Source organism: Heteronotia binoei, chromosome 7, assembly GCF_032191835.1.
Source record: "Heteronotia binoei isolate CCM8104 ecotype False Entrance Well chromosome 7, APGP_CSIRO_Hbin_v1, whole genome shotgun sequence".
In the NCBI taxonomy this organism is placed as follows: domain Eukaryota; kingdom Metazoa; phylum Chordata; class Lepidosauria; order Squamata; family Gekkonidae; genus Heteronotia; species Heteronotia binoei.
The window spans coordinates 91,709,348-91,722,109 of record NC_083229.1 but is presented as its reverse complement, the minus strand read 5'-3'; the positions used below and the strand labels follow the sequence as shown (position 1 = coordinate 91,722,109).

General features: G+C 41.8%; 1 protein-coding gene across 1 annotated transcript in view; it reads right to left on the bottom strand.

Moving 5' to 3' along the window:
• Positions 1 to 390: 390 nt before the first annotated feature.
• The window catches only part of LOC132575340 (cadherin-7), a 149,153-nt gene continuing 136,781 nt past the window's right edge, over positions 391 to 12,762 (bottom strand). Inside the window, exons 10-11 of the mRNA XM_060244056.1 lie at positions 9,775 to 10,026; positions 391 to 1,278 (exon numbers count right to left, since the gene is read on the bottom strand). Coding sequence (XP_060100039.1) covers positions 785 to 1,278; positions 9,775 to 10,026 — 746 coding nt within the window. The 3' untranslated portion in view covers positions 391 to 784. The remainder of the gene's footprint in view (positions 1,279 to 9,774; positions 10,027 to 12,762) is intronic.

Below are 12,762 nucleotides of genomic sequence, written 5' to 3'. Positions count from 1 at the left end.
AAAAGGAAAGGTCTCCTGTACTAATCAGAAGAGATAATTAACAAAAACAATAAATAGACAGCAACTTCTCCCCATACCCACAAAGGCATCACAACACTGCAAGAATTACTTTCCAGCTAATTGCCTGACATGGCCTGGAAACAATTTTGATAAGGCAATAGCGTTGTTGCAGATTTTCATAATAGGAGTTGCAATCTATTTTCAGAATTACCCAGATATTTACAGAGGCTTTTGGACTAAATAGCTTTTAAACCAACTTTTTAAATAAGTCATTGTGATGTATATTTCTGAGCCAGCAAACTGCATGCAATGCTGTAAATAAAATACTTAAGTTTGCATCAGTAGTATACAATATATTGTAATATTGTTGTAAGTGGTAGATTTTTCCACCCACTCCTCATTCCCTTTCTCTTCACTATGCAGAGACTCTGCAGTGTGGTCTTGGCAGTACTGTGAAGGCATCTGTAGGGTATCATTGGCTCATTGAGGTCACAGTGCACTACTTACTCTTAGAGGTTAGTTGCCTCTGCAGGTATATGAGCATTGCTATCTATTTGCACAAGGCTGAACATCTTAAAATGTTACCAAAAATACTACTGGATGCTCAGAATCTGTGTGTTCAGTGCAGTCCCTAGGACAAAGTTCTAATGAAGATATGCTTCACCAAGGCAAAACAAAAACAAAAAAGTTAAAAATGGAGAAATATTTACAGGTTTTTATAGTCCAAATATTGAGTTTTTATTTTCTTTTTTCTGTAGTGCATTGTCATAGAAAGGATTGAAGGCTATGAATACAAACTTTCTGGTCCAGTTCCATACATATCTGCAAGTCGTTTAAAACGAGGCCCCCAGTCACTGAGGTAATCGTAATTCTGATCAGAGTTTGAACTGATAGAATCTAAAGAGCTGAGTGACTCAGCCACTGAACCATTTCCCTCAAATGCATATGTCTGCAGGGAATCGTAGGGGGGTGCACAAGGATCCACATCAGCCTCTTTTAGTCTCTCCCAAATAAATTCTCTAAAAATGACATTATCTGGAATGCTTTTAAATGATGGTCTACTCAAGAACTGGATCTCTGGAGTTACATCCCTCCTGGTCTTGGTGTCTCGGATGATATTTAGGTTCCTCAAGGCAGACATATCAAAGGCTTCTGTGTCTTCTTCTCCACCTCCCTCGTCATCATATCTGACTATATTTTCCCTGATATCTCTCTCTTCATCGAAAACAAGGGGCTCTTTCTTCCGCCTTCTCATTGTAACAATCAGCAGGACAAGTACTGTAATGCATAAAGGAATATTTTAAGCAAATATGAATTACTATTAAACTCCTACTTACAATGAGGCTATTCCAAAACATAGACATGATAGAAACCTTCTGCCAATGTAGTAGTCACATGAGTTGCTTTTTAAAATTTGCTAACAGGTTCTAAAATGCCTTTTAGACCAAGAGCATTTAGACATTAAGGAATCTATTACACCCTCCACCTGATTTAATGTCTTCATATTTAATTCTGTATCCTACACTGGCTGCTGAAACATAAATTTTAAGAGCCAATTCAGAACGAATATTACAACCTCACAACCATGAAATAAAAAGAGACCTTTTTCTGAACTCTTAATTGCCCAAGTGATAAAAAGCACATTCATAAACATACCACATGTAATTTAACTGTCACAGTTTGGAAAGTGACTCCATTATTGTAGTATATGGGGATTTGCTGTCTGATAAAGTATCCAATCTTTGATTGAGAAATTCAGAGTTGTTAAGTAATATCTAATATAGGTCTTGGTTTGTATATTAAAAGCACCTCTCTAATAGATAACACTTTTCTTTAATGTGTGAAGTACTGTGCCATGTACCTCTGAATTACATCTAATGAGAACTGGAAATGCTGTTGGAGTTTTATTAGATCAGCCCATGACAGTATGGGGTAATAATTTTGAAAATTCTATACTTAAGAGAATTTCTCATCAGCTTTAGTGCCAAGATGAATATTTGGAAAGCTAGCTAACATCATACATTTCTAATAATTCTATACTATCAAAGATTTCAGGTTTTCACAGCTGGTAACATCATTAGGGTTTGTAGAATCTTTCGGGATCAAGTGCCGTGTTCTACTGGAGAAAGTTTTCCTTCCAGACGTTTCGTTCTCAGCTGCGGAGAACATTCTCAGTGGCGTTGCAGCCGGAGCAGGCCCTCAGACCTTCTTGGCTGCTGTGCATTTGCACAGGTCTGAGCGCCTGCTCCGGCTGCAACGCCACTGAGGATGTTCTCCGCAGCTGAGAACGAAACGTCTGGAAGGAAAACTTTCTCCAGTAGAACATGGCACTTGATCCCGAAAGATTCTACAAACCCTAATAATTCTATACTAGTTTTGTGAAAAATAAAATCTGAGTAACATTATTCATATTTTAGATTATACATAAACAAAACTTTGAGCAAGTTTTAAAAATTAATAGTTCAATTTATAAATGAATGCATATACAAATTTATTTACACAAATATTTCTAATCCCATTAAAAGGGAGGGGGAGCTAACCCATATTGCAGTGGGACAGAAAGAGAAAACTGGATAAACCAAAATGCATCATAAAATGCTACCCAGATCAAAGGTTTTCTCAATTTGTTAATTTTGATATTCTGCCATTGGTTTTTAACTTTGTACCACTTTGCATTCCAAACCACTGCCCACTTTTGAATTCTGGCTAGCCCTATATGAGACAAAAGATAAATGACAATACCAATACCTTAGGACTCTCATTCACAAAATGTAGCCTTTCTCATTTTGATTACTTTTGCCCACACTGGGGTGGTACTGCAGTCGCATTACTGAGCAGCTATATCTCCTCTATACTTGAGTGCAAATGTGTTTCACACCATGACATGTTTGGCAGGTTTCACTGGGGGACTTAAATACTTGCTAATAAGTGCAAAATATATGAAACTCAGTAGATCTGCCAGCCTAGAGGTACAATAAAAATCAAGATAAAATGAATGTTTTATGTGGTTATGCCTTGCACAGCTCATGACTGCTTGAAGCCAAGAAAAATATGAAGTCTTTGAAAGGTTAAACATTTTAGCATTTAAATGGCTTTAAGAGAATATTAATTTCTAATCACTCCAACTGCTCCTGAACAATAATTTTTAACCTCTACATGAATAAATGCCACTTTAGTAGGTTTGCAGGAGCCATGGCAATGTCTGTACAACCAGTTACTGAAAATTCCATTGCAAGAACAGTTGGGTTTGAATGGGAGCTATTTTAAACCAGGCTTTTAAAAAAATCTCATTTTTGAAACGAGGCAGCAATTAGTGTCTGGCTGAATGGCCAGGAAGGCTAATATTCAGGATTGTTCATTAGACTTGCTCATAATGAACACTTGCAACCTTTTAGAACAGAGAATCAGCCACTGCTACCAATTAACCCACTGCCACATAGTCAAATCTCATCATACTTGAGATTCTAAAGGAGCTGAGCAACAATGTGAGTGGTCCAAGGTCACCCAGTGCACTAAATGGCTAAGTGAAGATTTGAACCTGGGTATTCCCGTGTCAGTGATAAAACCTCTACTTATGGAGGCTGATCTGGGATATTATCCCCACCACTCATGCTAATCATCAGTTATCACTCAATAATATATAGATATTTCTACTGCTGCAGTACACACAACTGTGATTGTTGTAAGTCACACTCTGCACATATTTCCAAAAAGTACCAAGTTTCCATGGTTTGTTAAAACTGAAATGGCTGCTAGAACACTGTGTAGGGAGCCACCTTGGATGAGGCACTGGTACATCTGATCAGGCATTTAAAAAAAAAATCAGAACCATTTGTCTCCATAAATATAATGTAACAAAAGCATATGAATTCCAGAAACAGTGATACATGACAGAAGAAAAAGTGAGTTCTCTGTGTGCACATAATAGAAAAGATAGTGTTAAATGGCTATTATAAAAGCAATTGCTATTGTGTCTTTGTGAAGTTAACTGGAAAAAAAAATACACTGAAATTGAAATATAACTCTCAGAGGTATTAAAAGGTTTTCCTCACTTATTTCTTTAAAGAATACTGTACTGCATAAAGTGACTGACAGGCAGCATGATGATTTTCATGTGCTTTTATACAATACTTTCATTTTGTAGGAATTTATTTTTTTTGTTCTCACTTGGCAATAATAATGGTTATCTAGGAACCTAAGGAGGTCCATGCCTGCTTTGTCCTCTTTGTCCACCTTCACAGTTCCTGCCCCAGGGCTGGCAAAGGCCTCTGATGCAGAGAGGGGAGGGTGTTAACTTTATCTGTTCTTCCTCCTCACTTCCAAGTCTCTCCTTTAAGCCACAACAGAAAGAAAAAACTATCCGTGTAAAACGTAATTTTAACTTGTTGTGAATAAAAAGCATCAAAATACAAAACAAGTAATATCAGTACATATCACCAAGTTAAAACCTCATACGTTACTCAATGCTCCTACTGTCCTTATGTGGCTGAAAGCCACTAAATAACATCCAGTCCAGTGTAAAAGTAGGTGGTCCAACGGAGAACCGGTCTGCTTTGCAAGCCGTTTTGGATCTCAGATCCTTCTTCTAGGGACCACTTCTTATAAGTGTTGTACAATTTCCCAGGTCCAGTAGTGCCAAAAGTATTCCTAGCTTTCTGTAATTAGCACGCATAATAGTGGGAACGCCATAGTAAGTACTATCCTTATCAGCAATGCAGGCATTCCAAATGTGGGCCTGGCTGTTTTACAGCTACCAGGGACCATCAAAAAGACAAAAAAAAAAAAGTGGGTTATGTGGCCTGGACAAATAAAGCCAAATTCCAAATATATTCCTATGAAGTGAATTTTTGACACCGTAAGATCAATCAAATATTTATTTAGAAATATGCAAAATAGCACACAAAACTGATGTGTCCATGCTAATGCATTTATTAATTCTTTATTCCACTCAGAAGCTAGTCCTGTGGCTGTGATTTTTAATTACCAGCAATTTGCTGTTGTTTCTTGTATATTAAAAGATTTCTTGTAAATTAAAAGCTCTGATTTGAATTTGAGAAAGACCTTGTTAGGAAGGGAAACATCACTTGCTAAGATCTGGAAATGGAACTGATCATTGCTTGAAGTAAACAACATAGTACTTCTCAACCAGAGACAGTGAAACTATTGTGCCTGCTAGTTAATTTACAGGAGCCCCTCTGCTCTGAAAATGGAAAACACTTCCTGTAGATGAAGGCCACAAGCCAACACAATGGCTGCTTGTTTTGTCTAAGTGTACATATTGCTAGACCAGGATGGCCAAACTTGCTTAATGTAAGAGTCACACAGAATAAACATCAGATGTTTGAAAGCTGCAAGACATGAATGTTGATGTTTGAGAGCTGCAAGACATGGAAGGAAGGAAGGTACGTGGGAAGGAAGGACGGCAAATAAATGGGTGGAGGGGGAAGGAGGGAGTGGTGGAAACAGGGCCGGATTAACAATTAGGCCAAGTAGGCACTGGCCTATTGGCCCCCACACCTTTAGGGGCCCTGAGTCAGCTCCCCCCTGTTTCTCCCCTACTAGCAGCCCTCCCAGCCTGCACGTGCAGCCAGTAACTGAGCTGCTCTTTGCCCAACTTGCCTGGTGTGGCTGCTGGCATTGTCACTAAGTTTGCCTCACTCTGCCTCTCCCTGACAGCTTTGTCTAAGGAGCTTTTGAAAAGGTGCCTGCAGGCTGCAGCGGGGGTTAATGGTGGTGGTGGTGGCACTCTGACTCCGAGATAATTTGTGAAGGGGCCCCCAAGATTTTGACTGCCTGGGGCCTCCACAGGATGGAAAGAAAGCAACTTTAACTTTAAATGCATTCTCTAAGCTGCCGGATGGCTTGGCTTGGAGAAGTGATTTAAAGAGAGAAATACCTTCTCCAAGCTGGCTGATGGGACAGTGGGAACTTCAAGAGCCACACAATATGTGTGAAAGAGCCACATGTGGCCCCCAAACCACAGTTTGGCCACTCCTGTGCTAGACTGTGGTCCAAGGCTTCTTATGTGTGCTTTCAACACAACTTACTTCTGAATAAAGATTGATAGAATGAGACTGCAAGACACCTTTGTAAACTATACTCCGATGCAAGGAACAAACAAAAGAGGTTGAAACAGAGCACTTGAAAATGCTCGCCTGCATGTCCCATATCTAGTCTATTATTCGTATTCTCTTAATTGGAGCTGATTTAGAATTCCCAGCTAATCTAACCACGGTTGAAGCTGGTCTGGAAGTTGTATTTCAGCTATACTGGGGAGCTGTGAAGGATTTGTAACACAAACAGATTTAGCATGTGAACTGTGAAATCTGCTGTAGCAGTTTTAATAGCCTAAAAGTCCATCTAAAGATTTTAGCCTTTACATTTACCATTTCTCTCCACTGCATTGCCTTTCTCTGAATAAAATACTAGCTCTCTTTGCTGGATTCTCTGCCTATTTTTCTCTCTGTTCCTATGCATGCGAATCTCAGGAGGTCTCAACTAGAGGCCTGAACCCCTAGTTGACAATTATTGTCAAATCTGACAAGGCCAGCTAAATGAAAGGATTTTCTACATCTGGCCATCGACACATTGTGCTCTTTCCCTCGGTTCTGGTTATGAACTTTTCTCAATATCTGATTGTTAAAAATTCAAATCAACGCTTGAATTGATATCAAAATTACAGTTTTAAGTTCATTTCTAGCCCTTCTTTCAAAGTTTCCTGTCAGCTGAGCTGTTTTGATTAAATAATAAATAACTTTATGCTTGCCAATTGCATCTGTTAAACAGAGGGTTTTGGCCACTATCCAGGAAAGAAAGGCTACTGATTTCAAAGGGCTTAAGTAGACAATTTGTAGGCTTCAGCTCTCCAAAGATGAAAACTGAGGGGAAACAATGGTGATGGAGTCCAGCAGTACAATCCAGATTCAAATAGATCATGAACAGAAAATGGAAACATATAAACTGTTGGTTTTAGATGAGGAAATGGGGGAAGGCCAACAAAAGACTACATATAATATACATATATGTACTTCATTTCAGGAACAGTGCTCTAATTTTGCGGCTGAGTAATTCAGAGTGCAGCATCTTAGAAAGCAACTCTATGACACAGAACTTTTAAGTAGAAATAATAGCTTTATAAGATTAAGCTTATGCAGAATATTTCCCCCTCCACACTGAACAACAGTAGCTTCCCTTTCCTCCAAAGACAGAGCAAAAATGAATATGGGTAGCAGGGAAGATGGATATTCAATGACTTTACACACAATACACTTCTTGTTCCCTACTCCTTTCCTTCCAGCAGCTCTTTACAAACACAGGCTGTTCTTCATAGTCTTCCTTTTTTGTTACAGGCAATTTCTCCTTATCTATTCTCCCTTCCCTATGACGTTACTAGGGCCTACTTGAGAAGTCTCCTTTCATTTCCAAGCGTGAGTTTCAATATGGGGCAGGGGATAGTATTAGTAATGAAGAGAACCTTTTCCTCTCCACAGAAGAACTGCAAACTCATGCTTCCTCACTTACTAAGAATTCAAGAGGTGATTGCGCTTCAGCACGTAACTGGGCAGAGTTTTCAGTTCAACAGCTCAGCTCTTTCTATATACTGTTCCACTGCAGTAGTTCTGCCTTGATTTTCCTAGTGAAAGCTGACAGAACAAACCAATACTAAGGACATCTAATTTGCATTTCATTCTGGCTCTGGGAAAGGAAGTTTGAGGATCATAGGGTGGGGAATCCATACTGCTCTTTAGGAAGCTATGCTATTTTCCACTTTCCTTCCTGCCTCAGTAAAAGTGTATAGCTATATGGTCACCTATCTGTTTTTGGCATCATGAAGGACGGGTCTATCAGAGTCTACTAGCCACGGTGACTAAAGGGAACCTCCACATACAGAGACCACAAACTTCTGAATACCAGTATAATAAGGAAATGTAAGGGAAAGGCCATGTTGCTTGTTGGCCCTGTAGAGCAAGGGGGTATGGCCGTATGTATGGCACTGGCTTGATCAAGTAGGGCACTGGAACATCATTATGTTTTCATCTCAAGAAAACAAAAAATACAGAGGATTCAAGTGGTGATTGCTCCTGAGCATGCAATTGGGCAGAGTTTTCTTAGGGAGATTATTTACCATATTTGTGTTCAGCTTCAGTTTTACGTGCCATACACATATTAGAGGTGAAAAGTACTGTCAAGTTGCATCCAGCTTACAGTGACCCTGTAGCTTTCTAAAGCAAGAGATGAAATGAGGTATTTTGCCACTCCATTCCTTTGCATAGCAGTCTTGGTCTTCCTTGGTGTTCTCCTATCCAAGAATTAACCAGGTCTGACTGTTGTTAATTTCCAAGTTCTGATGAGATCAGGCTAACCTGGCCATCCAAATCAGGGTATGATACATTATACACAAAAAAATGTGGGATGAATCCTCTTCTAGTCCTTGAAGGTTGGGATGATTGGAGGATGTTTATTTTTCCTACAGAGGGTTCTGAAAAGTATGGCTATACTGGATGAATCAAAGCAGTTATAGGGTACATTAACTCCGTTTTGGATTGTGGTTGTTACACTTTCTAAACAGTGTTCCACTTCTCCGTTACACCTATGAATTCTGGCTGATTCAAGAGATGTTATTGCTCCCGGCACTGCTTCTCATGCTCCTTGAAAAAGCTTAACTTTGATAGCATGTATCTGCACTATAGAAGCTCAAAGAAATACTCTTGTGGAACTCAGAGTACAAAACATCTCATTGCAAGAATTGTTTTTAAAAAGAAGCCAATAAACATTGCAAATCCTTTGGTGTGTACTTGCTATAGATAACTGTAACACAGCAAGCATTTCTTAAGAGACAGCAATGTTTAAACATTTATCTTACAGAAACTCAAGGTGCTTCAAACCCTTACATCAACATTACCTGACCAGATGAGGTCAGACTTGTGCCAGGTCTAAACTTTCTTATGCATTAATAACTAAAATAAGATGTCAAGTAACATCAAGATTCTAGCTCAAAACTCTTTACATATATATGTAGAACAGGAAATATAGATGAGAGATTTCTTAACATAGAGTAGTAATAATTTTGTTTCTCTCCAGTTTTCAACTGTATTTTTATGCATCAGTTTGAGGATTCTAATCTGACCTGGTGACTGGGAGACTGGACTTCTGTGTGTCTCTGAAGATGTATATTCATTACAGATATTCTATAATATTCCAAATATTGTAATGAAATAGTATGTTTTTGTTGTCATTACAGATTCTGGTTTTCAACAGATGGATTTTGTTATTGTTGTTTGTGTCTCTCACTTTTCCTGTACCAAAAATGCAGTTCTGCTGAGTTACACCCTTCTAAGTCAGTAATGGTAACTGGAGATAGAAGGGTATAACTTTGCTTAAGAATGCACTTTAATTTGTTTTAAGAATGCACTTTATAAGTTTGCTGTGCTGATTTCTAGGTCCATGTGCAATGAATTGTCAGTGTTCACAAACTACTGTGTCAGTGAGTGAGTCCAAGGATTAAACAGCAAAGCTGACGCTCTTCATCTCTTAGCTCTTGCATCAGACACAATGCATTTCCATCATAATAGAAACTATTTACTACAGACAATTGCTGGAGGATGCAGCTGTCTATTGCAGCTAAATGGGTCTGGACCCAGCCAGTATCTCTATGGAAGTCCATTTCTGAAACCCTATCTCCTGGAGTTCCTTGAAGAAAAGAACAATAAAAGCAACAACATTTGGACTTGTTCTGAAGGAGGACTGTAGATGAACAGAAGCCAAAGGACATACCTAGCAAGGTTAGGACACAAGCCAATATTGCTATTAATGCTCCAGTGCTAAGCCCGGCTGGCAAGATATAGGCCTCTGCATTGCATGTTTGAGCAATACCATCAGAATCACAATCACATACTCGGATAGTAAGGGTATTGGTGCTACTGAGTGAAGGAGAACCACTGTCGACGATGAATATTGGCAAATAGTAAACTGATTGCTCCTGCCTCCGAAACCCATTTCTTCTGGTTATTATGGATGCTGTGTTGTCTAAAGCAGGAAAGAGATAACAGAGAGACAAACATTAAAAAAAAAAAAAAGAAATGCTCCAAAGGCTATTTTAAAACTCATTTTAGCCCTGGCAGCATTTGGAACTAGAAGAATAAGCTCTACCACATTTTCTTATGAATGGGGTTAAAATACCACATACACTCCAAAGCAAAGACCCAAGAAAAGTCGGATGACAGTAAAAGTTAAAAGTGCATGTTTTATCTGTTATATTTAATATGCTGGCCTGATTTGATGCCTACACTATCCTAAGAGCCTGTACAGGTGGTAGCAGGCAGGTATGTTTCTCTCAGATAACCTCATAAAGTCATGTGTTCTCCGGTGGTCCTGGTAGTGGGACGGTCCTGAACTGTTGGGAGTAGGCTCCTCCTCCGGAACAGGGTCATTGATTGCTTGATCCGGCCTGGGGGAGCGGCCGCTCCCTTAGGACCCCTTCAGTCCAAACAGCCCTGTTGAAAGAACAGGACGTGTTCGCTGTGCCTGCGAGGCACGTTGATCAGAGGGACGAAGAAATCCTTTCCTTAAAGGTCTCTGCCTTTTGACTTCAGCCGCAATCGGCGGTGGGCAGAGAGGTTTGCCGTCAGCGTTAGGCTTTGCTTAACAAAAACGGCTCGTGCATCGGCTGCCGCGGAGAGAGGGAAACGAGGTCGCCCCTTTCTATGCCTGTGCAGGAGGCGTCGGCGTGAGCGGCAAAGCCATCAGCCTGGTCCCACGTAGCGCCAGCTGGCGTAGTGCAGACGACCAGGGCCCGGGCTCACCCGGCAGAAGACTTTGGCGAGTGCTCCAGACAGCGGTATACTCGTGAGTAGGTAAGCTGTCTGGGAGAGAGAGCGGGAAGCTCGTCGGGATGCACTCTGCCCTTATTCTTGGGACGGGCTCTGCTGCAAGGAGGACAGCCCACCCAGGAACTTTGCAGATGGCCTTTTCCCTCGTTCCTGAAGGGAGCAGGTGGATTGTTTGTTAATTAGGCCTCTCCTTTCCAGGCACATGGTGCGTGGCCGGGAAGGGGGGGGGAGGTCGGGGTTGGTTTGTTGTCGCCCTGTAGGGGTCGCCACGGCAGGCTGCTAACCTGGAATTGGCAGTTTCCTTTCCCCTTTTTGTGTTCACTTTCGTTTCAGCCTCCTGTGGAGCTGAGATGGCTGACGAACAGGAACAGGGGACAGGCTCAAACAGCGACTTCTCCATGCCTAAGTACTCTGGCTCAGCGTCTGAAAGGGATCGTGAGGACTCTGATCCGGACTTATCTGGGGAGAATGCCAAGCTGAATTTACTTGCTTGGTTAAAAAGGGAACTTAGCAAGGAATTTGCCCCGGCCCAAGGCACTGCTGCATGTGCTCACTCTCAGAAGAGGAGGAGGCAAGCAGTTTTAGACCTTGCCATGGCCCCTACAGACCCTAAGAAGGCAAGATTGAGTAAGGGCTTGGAGTCTCCTAGTGATAGCTCGCAGGAGGAAGAGGAGGTTGCTTCCTCGGTGGACTCTTCTGCTAGAGAGGAGGGGGAACTCTCTGAGGAGGAGGATGATACTCCCTGTGTGCAGTCTCGGGTGTTCCCAGTGGAGTATTATTCTAAGCTCCTTCCTAAGGTCCTGAGGGAACTGGACTTCACAACCACACCCAAAGAGAAAGCAGAGTTAGACCCGGACTTACCATAAGGGTCGGGGAAAATGATGCCCAAAGTGGGGGTTTCTCAGACCGGTGTACCCTTGCCGCCCCCTTTTTTAGCCTGATTAAAGCGGAATGGGAGCACCCAGCGAAGCCAAAATCTAATCCACATTTGTTTTCCAAACTATATGGTTTGAGCCCAGAGGCTACTAAGCGTCTGAAATTGCCCCTAGTGGACGATCCTGTAAATAGTTTGTTATCCACATCGGTGCTGCCCATGGATGCGGACGGTCTACCTAAGGATGCTTGTGACAGGAGGATGGAACAAGCCCTACGAAAAAACTTTGAAGCTTCGGCTTGGTCCATCCGGGCTTCTTCAGCGGGCTCCCTGTTTGCTCGAGCAGTTTATACCTGGGCTTCTAATTTGGCATCAGCAGAGAGTGATGCACCGAAAGAGTTCAAAGATGAGCTCAAGAAAATAGCCCTGGGCACAGCATTTATCGGGGATGCAACCTTGGACGCTATGCAGCTGTCTGCTAGGGCAGTGGCCTGCAGCGTAGCAGCGCGCAGGAACGTCTGGCTTCGAACCTGGGATGCCAATGCAGCGGCTCAGGCCAGACTGGCAGCGGTTCCATTTAAGGGTGTTAGTCTCTTCGGGGATGAATTGGAACACTTCCTAATTGAGGGGAAGGACAAGAAGAAGGTTTTGCCTTCTAAGAGGAAGGACTTTAAGGCTAAGAAACCTTTTCAGCCCTTTCGGGACTCTAAGAAGTTCTCACGGCCCGCGTCGTTCAAGCCCTTTCGAGGGAAGTGGCAGTCTCGCAGTAGGGATGCCAAACCCTTTTCTAGCCATAGTGACAAAGGAAATAAGAGTGACTCCAAAAAGGGAGGGTCACAATGACTATGCCACAAGGCCGGGACTGCTTCCTATCGGAGGGCGGCTTCAGTTTTTTGCAGCTCAATGGAAGGCTTCGGTTGCAGACCAATGGGTGATCGACACGGTCTCCAAGGGCTACGCCTTAGAACTGGAATGCTTCCCACGCCAGAGGTTTCGTCCAGTCCTGAGGAAACAGGATCCGATCAAGCACCTGGGGATGCTGGGCGCTATCCAGCATCT